This window comes from Poecilia reticulata, linkage group LG1, assembly GCF_000633615.1.
Source record: "Poecilia reticulata strain Guanapo linkage group LG1, Guppy_female_1.0+MT, whole genome shotgun sequence".
Taxonomy (NCBI): domain Eukaryota; kingdom Metazoa; phylum Chordata; class Actinopteri; order Cyprinodontiformes; family Poeciliidae; genus Poecilia; species Poecilia reticulata.
The window spans coordinates 30,863,891-30,872,874 of record NC_024331.1 but is presented as its reverse complement, the minus strand read 5'-3'; the positions used below and the strand labels follow the sequence as shown (position 1 = coordinate 30,872,874).

General features: G+C 38.5%; 1 protein-coding gene across 2 annotated transcripts in view; it reads left to right on the top strand.

Annotated features, from left to right (window-relative positions):
• Window positions 1–8,629, top strand: part of pkd2 (polycystic kidney disease 2) — a 17,306-nt gene extending 8,677 nt beyond the window's left edge. Inside the window, exons 6-15 of one of the 2 annotated variants that reach the window (XM_008419764.2) lie at window positions 1,616–1,844; window positions 1,926–2,096; window positions 2,920–3,101; window positions 3,196–3,316; window positions 3,391–3,489; window positions 4,324–4,445; window positions 4,523–4,640; window positions 5,100–5,260; window positions 5,890–6,037; window positions 7,971–8,629. In XM_008419764.2, the coding sequence (XP_008417986.2) occupies window positions 1,616–1,844; window positions 1,926–2,096; window positions 2,920–3,101; window positions 3,196–3,316; window positions 3,391–3,489; window positions 4,324–4,445; window positions 4,523–4,640; window positions 5,100–5,260; window positions 5,890–6,037; window positions 7,971–8,168 (1,549 nt within the window). In that variant the 3' untranslated portion in view covers window positions 8,169–8,629. Of the gene's footprint in view, window positions 1–1,615; window positions 1,845–1,925; window positions 2,097–2,919; window positions 3,102–3,195; window positions 3,317–3,390; window positions 3,490–4,323; window positions 4,446–4,522; window positions 4,641–5,096; window positions 5,261–5,889; window positions 6,038–7,970 lie in introns of both variants that reach the window. The other variant, XM_008419755.2, reaches the window with a different exon arrangement.
• The last annotated feature ends 355 nt before the right edge of the window (window positions 8,630–8,984 follow it).

The following is an 8,984-nucleotide window of genomic DNA, read 5'->3' as shown; positions in this document are numbered from 1 at the left end:
TTACGTAGTGACTCACTCATTCTTTGATTACGTAGCGACTCTCTCATTCTTTGTTACCCAGCGACTCACTCATTCTTTGATTACGTAGCAACTCACTCATTCTTTGTTACCCAGGGACTCACTCATTCTTTGATTATGTAGTGACTCACTCATTCTTTGGTTACGTAGTGAGTCACTCATTCTTTGGTTACGTAGTGCCTCACTCATTCTTTGTTTATGTAGTGACTGACTTATTCTTTGGTTACAAAGCGACTCACTCATTCTTTGATTACGTAGCGACTCTCTCATTCTTTGTTACCCAGAGACTCACTCATTCTTTGAATACGTAGTGACTCACTCATTCTTTGATTACGTAGTGACTCACTCATTCTTTCATTACCCTGTTACTCACTCATTTTTTGGTTACGTAGCGACTCATTCATTCTTTGTTACCCAATGACTCACTCATTCTTTGGTTACACAGCGACTCACTCATTCTTTGGTTACCCAGCGACTCACTCATTCTTTTGTTACCCAGTTACTCACTCATTCTTTGTTACGCAGTGTCTCATTCATTCTTTGGTTATGTAGCGACTCACTTATTCTGTGATTACATAGCGACTCATTCATTCTTTGGTTACCTAGTGACTCACTCATGTTTTGGTTACCTAGAGACTCACTTATTCTTTAGTAACCTAGAATTGAAAATCAATCAATCAGTTAATATCATTTGTCATCAATTAATGATATTAACTGATATGAAATGCTTACTTTTTTTATCCGTTTTTCAGTCATATCGTCCAGGCCAATCAATCAATCAATCAATCAATCAATCAATCAATCAATCAATCAATCAATCAATCAATCAATCAATCAAACAATCAATCAATCAATCAAGTTTATTTGTACTTACTGTGCAAAAACGCAAAAGTTTTACCAAGTGTTGTTGGTCTGGACTAGTCTAGTGCAAGTCTATTAGTACACTAGGATAAAACTAACTTACTAATACATTAAGCTTCTATGCCCCATAAATGTGGAACAAACTTCCAGAAAACTGTAAAACAGCTGAAACACTGAGTGCCTTTAAATCTCGACTAAAAACCCACCTGTTTAGAGTTGTATTCGAAACGTAATCAATTACAAATTTAGTGATGGCACTTGACTTAATGTAATGTTTTGATTGTTGATTCTATGTTGCATGACTTTGTGTTTTTGTGTTTGTTATGATGTAAAGCACTTTGAAATGCCTTGCTGCTGAATTGTGCTATATAAATAAAATTTGATTTGATTTGTTTTATGTTCAGCAACATATAGAAGCTCATTTGAAGTCAATAGATCCTTAAAATTGATGAAAGGTTTTTGTTCCATTGGCAGATTATTTTCACTTATAACTAAATATTTTTCCCATATTGTAAGTGAAATCATCTGAAAATGCAACCAGCACTTTTTCATCATTATGAAGGAATAAAAAAAAGCTCATATATCTTGTTTAAAAGTTACTTATAGGTTAGTTTCGTCTTAATTTAAGTTTAGTAAGATATTTGCAGTAGAAACTGGACCAAAAGTAGATTTTGTGGTTTTGCAAAGTGCTAGAATTATCCAACATGAAATGAACCTGCATGTCCGGGTCCATCAGGTTGCTGGTGGAGTTCCCTGCCACCGGAGGGGCTGTGACCTCCTGGCACTTCCAGACGGTGCGTCTGATCCGATACGTGTCCAGCTGGGACTACTTTGTGGGCGTGTGTGAGGTGGCCTTCTGCCTCTTCATCCTCTACTACGTTGTGGAGGAAGTTCTGGAAATCCACATCCATCGGCTCCACTACTTCAAGAGCATGTGGAACTGCCTTGACATTCTGATCGTTGGGGTGCGTATCAAAGGTTCATCTTTACAATTAATCCAGTTGAAATCATATTAATCTAATGTTATTATTTTATTGTCATTGTAGTTGAGTGTTGTGGCCATTATTATGAGCATAACCAGAACAGCCATGGCCCGAAACTTGCTGAGCGGCTTGTTGGAGAATTACACGGCTCACCCCAGCTTTGAGCCTCTGGCCAGCCTCCAGGCCCAGTTCAACAACCTGGCAGCTGTTATTGTGTTTTTCTCCTGGGTCAAGGTACAAATCCTCCTCCTGCAATTCAGCTTTACTCTAAAAATGTCCGTATTAACTGGAGATACACCCATCTGATATGAGTAGCTTCACCAGTCCCCATATTTATAAAAAAAAAAGGTTAGAGATTGAGTATCGGTGACAATGTGTGTCTGATTTTGTTTAAATTGTGAGACTAGTAGAAATACAGTGTAAACTAATCAGATATTTATTTAAAACAATTTTAAGGATCCATACTGCATCAAATTCCATCAGTTTATATTTAGACAAAAATAGGTTTGTGCATAAAATTCTGAAATTTGAATTCTGAGGCCAGCTTAGCTGCCTGGCTTTTTCCTCTATTAAAATCAACTATTCAAAATATAAATTTACCAAAAACAATTAAGCAGACTAAAATTTAGTTTTGGGCATTTTCAATCAATTCAAAATCCTCAACACTAGGAATTTTTTATTTTTTTTGTTTTTGCTGCATGTCTTTTTAATTTTAATTAGAATACCTAATTGAACCTTTCGTTTTTTCCATTTTCTTTATTTTTTATTTTAGATTGGCTGTTTTTTGTCTGAACACATTAAAGTTGTTTTGTTTTTACATGTTTGACTAAACTTAAGCTATTTGTTTATTTAAGTGTGCGGAGTTATCAAATAAATGTATAAGTCTGTGAATTTACGTCTGTATTTAAAAAGCAGAAACATTTTAAGTTAATTCAACAGTTTTTCTGTATTGGATCTGTACTGGCTGACATACCAAACCACAGATATCGGTATCGGAAGTGAAAAAGGTTGATCGGTGCTTTCCTTATTCTAACATCCCGTTCTTCACCTCCACCAGCTGTTTAAGTTCATCAACTTCAATAAGACCATGAGTCAGCTGTCCACTACCATGTCCCGCTGCGCCAAAGACCTCACCGGCTTCGCCATCATGTTCTTCATCATCTTCCTGGCGTATGCTCAGCTCGCCTACTTGGTGTTTGGGACACAAGTCAATGATTTCAGCACTTTCCAAGCCAGCGTGTAAGAAAAACGGCTTCATCTCACAAATCCAGCAACATTTCATTTGAGACACGTTTCTGTTTTATGTAGGTCTGATGTTTTGTGTTTTGCGTAGATTCACTCAGTTCCGCATCATTCTGGGAGACTTTGACTTCTCAGAGATTGAGGAGGCAAACCCAGTGCTCGGACCTGTTTATTTTACAACTTTTGTCTTCTTTATTTTCTTTATATTAATGGTAAGTGAAGGTTACACATGGCTTTAACGTATTACTGTGAGAGCGACAGAAGCAAAACATTTTTGTCCGTACAGAACATGTTCCTGGCTATCATCAATGACACCTACTCTGAGGTGAAGGCAGACATGTCCCAGCAGAGGTGTGAGATGGAAATGACTGACCTCATCAGGAAGGTATCAAACTAAAATACATATTTATCTCCTTTTATTTTAAGTCCCTGTTTCTAGCACAAATGCAAGAGACAGTAGTTTGTATTAGTTTTGTCAAGATTTTTGTCTTTTGTTTTTCCAGAATTGTGGGTTTCTGTTTGTTTTTTACTTGTGTATGGAAAGGTTAAAAAAAAATACTGAAATAAATAATACATTCAAAGGAATCAACAGATATGGCAAGACATTTACAACAATACTAATAAACTAAATACGACACAGAGTGATATAGATAATGAGAACATTATCTGTTTTCCACTACAAATGTGTGCATAACTGTTGATATTCTGATAATGTTGAAAAAACATAATTTTATAATTCCATTAAATAAGAAACGCTGTTAAATTCACACGTAAATTTAATAAATCATTAAAAAACAACTACTTCCTGTCATCTTCTTTGTCATTTCCACCAGTAGTAACATCCTGTTGTTGATCATGTGACTTGTGTGATGCGAAAAAAATGTTTCCTTTGCAGTTTTGCAGAATACAATAATTTCGACACAGCCGAAAAAGCACTTCATATTAGCACCAACAAATGTGAATCTTTTCAAAATTGACATGCTTCCATTAAGCAAATTTAATTTCATAATTCCAATTTGTGCAATTGTATGGTCAATGGAAAGCTAATGACTGAAATGCTGAATAAGTGGGACACTGAAGATGAAAAGGAGCCGTTGAGGTTAATGGAAAGTTACAAACTACAAAAAAGCATGCAGTGTAAGCCAGCGGGACTTGTTCCAAATCAACCGTATGGACGTGTTTATTTAAAGATGTAATTCAGTTCGTTTCCTCCCTGCAGGGCTGCAACAAAGCTTTGATGAAGTTAAGACTGAAGAAAACGCCGGTGGACAAAATCTCCAGTGGTTTGCAACAAGCGAGCAGTAAAATGAACTTTGATGAGCTGCGTCAGGATCTTAAAGGGTGACTGAGAGCCTCACATCGGGTTCTGCATGCATACAGCTTGTCACTCATGTGTTCTGTGTTTTTATCTGGCTCAGAAAGGGCCACACAGACGCAGAGATTCAGGCCATCTTTGCTAAATACGATCAGGACGGCGACCCGGAGCTGACGGAGCACGAACACCAGCAGATGAGAGACGACTTGGAGAAAGAGAGAGTGAGTGACGAAGCGAACGCCTCCTTCCTTTGGGTTGAGGAAAAACAACAGCTGCACACTGCAAAAACACAAAATCTTATCAAGCAGTTTTGGTCTAGTTTCAAGTGCTAATATCTTATTACACTTGAAATTAGAAAAAACTAACAAGTAACTTTTCAGCAAGACAAAGGAGCTGGGCTGAAGTAAATAATTCCTTGTATTTTAAAAATGCTTATAACAAGACATTTTCCCATGATATAAGTGAAATAATCTGTCAATAACATTACTGGTAGTTTTTCATCAACAGTAAGGAATTACTTGACTTAAAACAAGTTCCTATATCTTACTGAACAGTTACTGGTAAGTTAGTTTGTCTCATTTCAAGTGTATTTGCAGCAGAAACCAGTCCAAAAGTACCTGGTGAGATTTTGTGTTTTTGTCGTGCAGACACTCAGTGTGTTTCTGCTCATACGCTAGGAGGACTTGGAGCTGGAGCGAAATTCGCTGACCCGACCCAGCAGCGGGCGCAGCTTCCCTCGCACGCAGGACGACTCGGAGGAGGACGATGACGAAGACTCGGGTCACAGTTCCCGTCGGCGCGGCAGCAGCTCAGGCGGCGTCTCATACGAAGAGTTTCAAGTGTATGCAGATCAGTCCGCCCGCTGGCTTAAACGATGCTCTGAGTGACGTTGTTCTTTAAGCCAATGGCTTTATACTCCGGTTAATGATCAATCCATTGCTAAATTAGTTGATGATTATTTCAATAATTGATTCATTGTGATTAATCTGATCAATCGTTAAAGAAGGCATTCTTGAGGAAGTCCAGAGTTGGTTTTCTGGGGGGGAAAAACGTGAATTTAGTGAAGAATCAAAAGACAAACCAGAGATGAAAGCAAGACTGCAAACCTTCGACCGAACGACAGAAGGATCACCTGCCTGTTTCCAAAAGGTTCTCAATTCTTTTGGAACCAAATCAAAGAGTTTTTAAGAAGAGTTTCACACATTCAGGCTTTAAATCAGTCTTTAGAGTTAGATTTGTTTCATCTGCATAGAAATGTAATTTAGACGCATCTGAGAAGATGATTTGACCAAGTGGGAGTCATCTAACCACGGAGCCCTGAGGTACTCCGTTACTGATTGGTATCGATGGTGATAAACTTGTTTCCTAAAACTAAAACCGTCAGATTGAGTCCTGATGCCGTTTCATAAAAACACAAACTGAATCTGGATCCTTTGGGTTTTCTAGACGTCTCTGTTTTCTTTGTGCCAGGCTGGTGAGGCGAGTGGACCAGATGGAGCACTCCTTCGGCAGCATCGTGTCGAAGATCGACGCAGTCATAGTGAAGCTGGAGGGAATGGAGCGAGCTAAACTGAAAAGAAGAGACGTGTTGGGCCGGCTGCTGGACGGACTCATGGAGGTGACAAGCACCAGATTGTGTTGGATACTTCAGGCTCCTCATTTTAGAAAAATAGCCCTGAAAAACTAACTTTTCGACAAACAAATCTTATGCTAATGATAGCGGAGCTACATTTTTTTGCTTTGCATTTGAGCATTTTTGCTAACTGTAAACGTTTTGCACTCTTAAGACGTTTTCGCACTGCAAGGATCGGAACGGAATGGCACGGCACGCTTCAGTCCGGTTCCACCCGTACTGCAGCCCTGTTGTGTTTGCATATAACTGAGGGCCATCAAATCTGAACCTGACGTCATTATATTTGAAACTAAACAATGGTTTCGATGCTGCGGCCGAAGCCTTTTCCTCAGAGATGCGGCGGAAAACTGTCTCTTTCCTCGTTGACCGATCAGCTCATTCTGCACTCGTTCATCAGCGAGTAAGCGGAGGAAAAAATTACCTCATCATGGGACCAGGTAACAGCAGAATATTGAGGGGAATTCATCGCAAATTAAAAGTAATAAAAATATTAAAAAGAGCACCCTTTACAAAATACAGTAAGAACAGTTTAGTGAGAGCCAGCCGGACCCGATCACCGGCTGACTGCAAAACAACCAACGGCTGACTCTAAACCAGGGGTGCCCAAAGTGGGTCCTCGAGGCCCAGCATCCTGCATGTTTTAGTTCTCTCCCTGGTTTAACTCACCTGCATCAAATGATGGCTCATTAGAGGCCTAAGAGGAACATTGAGAAGCTGAAGAGGTTGTTATACCAGCAGGGAGAGAACTAAAACGTGCAGGATGCCGGGCCACCAGGACTCACTTTGGGCTCCCCTGCTCTAAACCAATCAGCTGCTCATTCTAAGCAGCACCGCTTGGCCGGCCCGATTGGAACCACGGCTATTGTGGTTCCAAGGAGCCGGGTGGAACCGAGTCAGAAGTTCTGATGCAAACACGGTCGGCCCTACTTTGACCCCGTGCCGTTCCTTGCAGTGCGAAAACGGTTTTAGATTCGCTTAAATGAATTTTTCAGGATAAATTCTGAAACACTGCTTTACTTGGCTGCTTTGTAAACTTCCAGTTCAGTTTTTAATTTATTTTCCTGAAACGTATAAATGTCTTAAATCAGGTACAAATGGAAGCTTTGAACAGAAAATATACAACTTCATAGTAGAGCTGCAGCTAATGATTATTTTTGTAAGTGATTAATTAAGTAATTGGATTTTTTTAAAACTGGCACATTCTGCAGATTTTTTATTTAATCACTTAATCCTATTTCTAAAATGTTAAAAATAATTAAAATATGCAAGTAAATAAACAATTCAGCTCCTGTTTTTACAGCTATATGTATAATGTTCTTTCAGCAAATGTCCTTTTTTGAGTCTATACATTTCAGTTAACAATTAACCAATTACTAAATTAGTTGACGATTATTTCAATAAACAATTAATCGTGACTAATCGTTCCAGCTTTACTCAATAGACTTTTTTTAATTTTTACAGAAATTGAACCAGGTGAAGCTAGAACTGCCACTTTAGGAGTCCTGGGTAGAACATAATTACAGACAAAGAGCTTTTTTAATATTAAGTGCAAATGTTTACATTTTTACACATTTTTTGTTTTAATTACAGCTTTGATTGTGCTGTTCTTTCAGAAAATTGACTCTTTTGAGCCTGTTTACTGCTACTTAATGATTAATTGATAACTACATTAGTTGACGATTATTTCAGTAATTGATTAATCATGATTAATAATTGATTAATAATTGATTCAGCCCTACTTAATAGACTTTTTGCAGAATTTGAACCACTTGAAGCTAAAACTGCCACTTGGGGAGTTTTGTGTAGAATATATTTACAGGCTAATTATTACAGACAATTATTCCAATAGTCAGTTAATCATGATTAATTTGATTAATCGTTTCAGTCCTACTTAATGGATTATTTTTATGTCTTTCAGGACGAGCGCTTGGGCCGCGACACGGACGTCCACAGGGAGCAGACGGAGAGACTGGTGAGGGAGGAGCTGGATCGCTGGGAGTCAGACGACTTGGGTTCGCAGGTCAGCCACACTCCGGTCGGCCCGCGGGCCCGTCCTCCGTCCTCCCTGTCCACGGACGGCCTCGACGCCAGTTCAAACGGAGCCGTCCACGTCTAAACACACGGCAAGTTCAGAATTACCCCGATCCGGAAAAGACACTACCGGGAAAACAAAAAAAAAAAACATGGAGATTTTTCATAGAAACTTTTCTCCTGACGGTGTTTAATTTGCTAGAGACAGAATCTGTCCAATCAAGAAGCTTTATCCTGATGAGAGAAGACGATGAAGTCTAACTGCAGGCTTATTCTGTGTATGGAAAATACCCACCTGCTTCTTAACGCTGCGGCCACACAACACGTCATATTTACTCAGCCTCTGCTCATCACCTAAGCTTTGAGTTAATCAGCTTATGATTTCATTATGATACATATTGTAACTTAAAACAAACTTCAACTTGGAGTGCGAACAGTGTTCACAGGAAGCCTGTGCATTTATTTTTATTGCCTTAAAATCTCTCTTGATTGACAATCTTTTTGTTTTTAATCTGTTTTGCCAAATAAATCTTAATATTAAAAAAGTCTGATTTTTATTTTCTTGTTCAACAAGCTCATAACATTTATTTCTTTAGAATGATTCAATCTGGAGTTAAAAGCCAAGCCAAGTTTATTTATATAGCACTTTAAAACAGTTCCACTGACCAAAGTGCTGTACAGCCACAGAATTAAAACAAGTGAAATAAAAATTAAAAGCACACTAACACCAAAAATACAATCACTTAAAATGAAGACACACAATGCAATACAAGAACATACCCAAATATGCAGTCATAATAAATATCACAATAAGTAATCTAAAAAAAGCAATAAAAGTAACTAAAAGTAACAGCAGCTCAAACTGAATCAAAGGCCAGCCGAAAAAGGTGAGTCTTAAGAG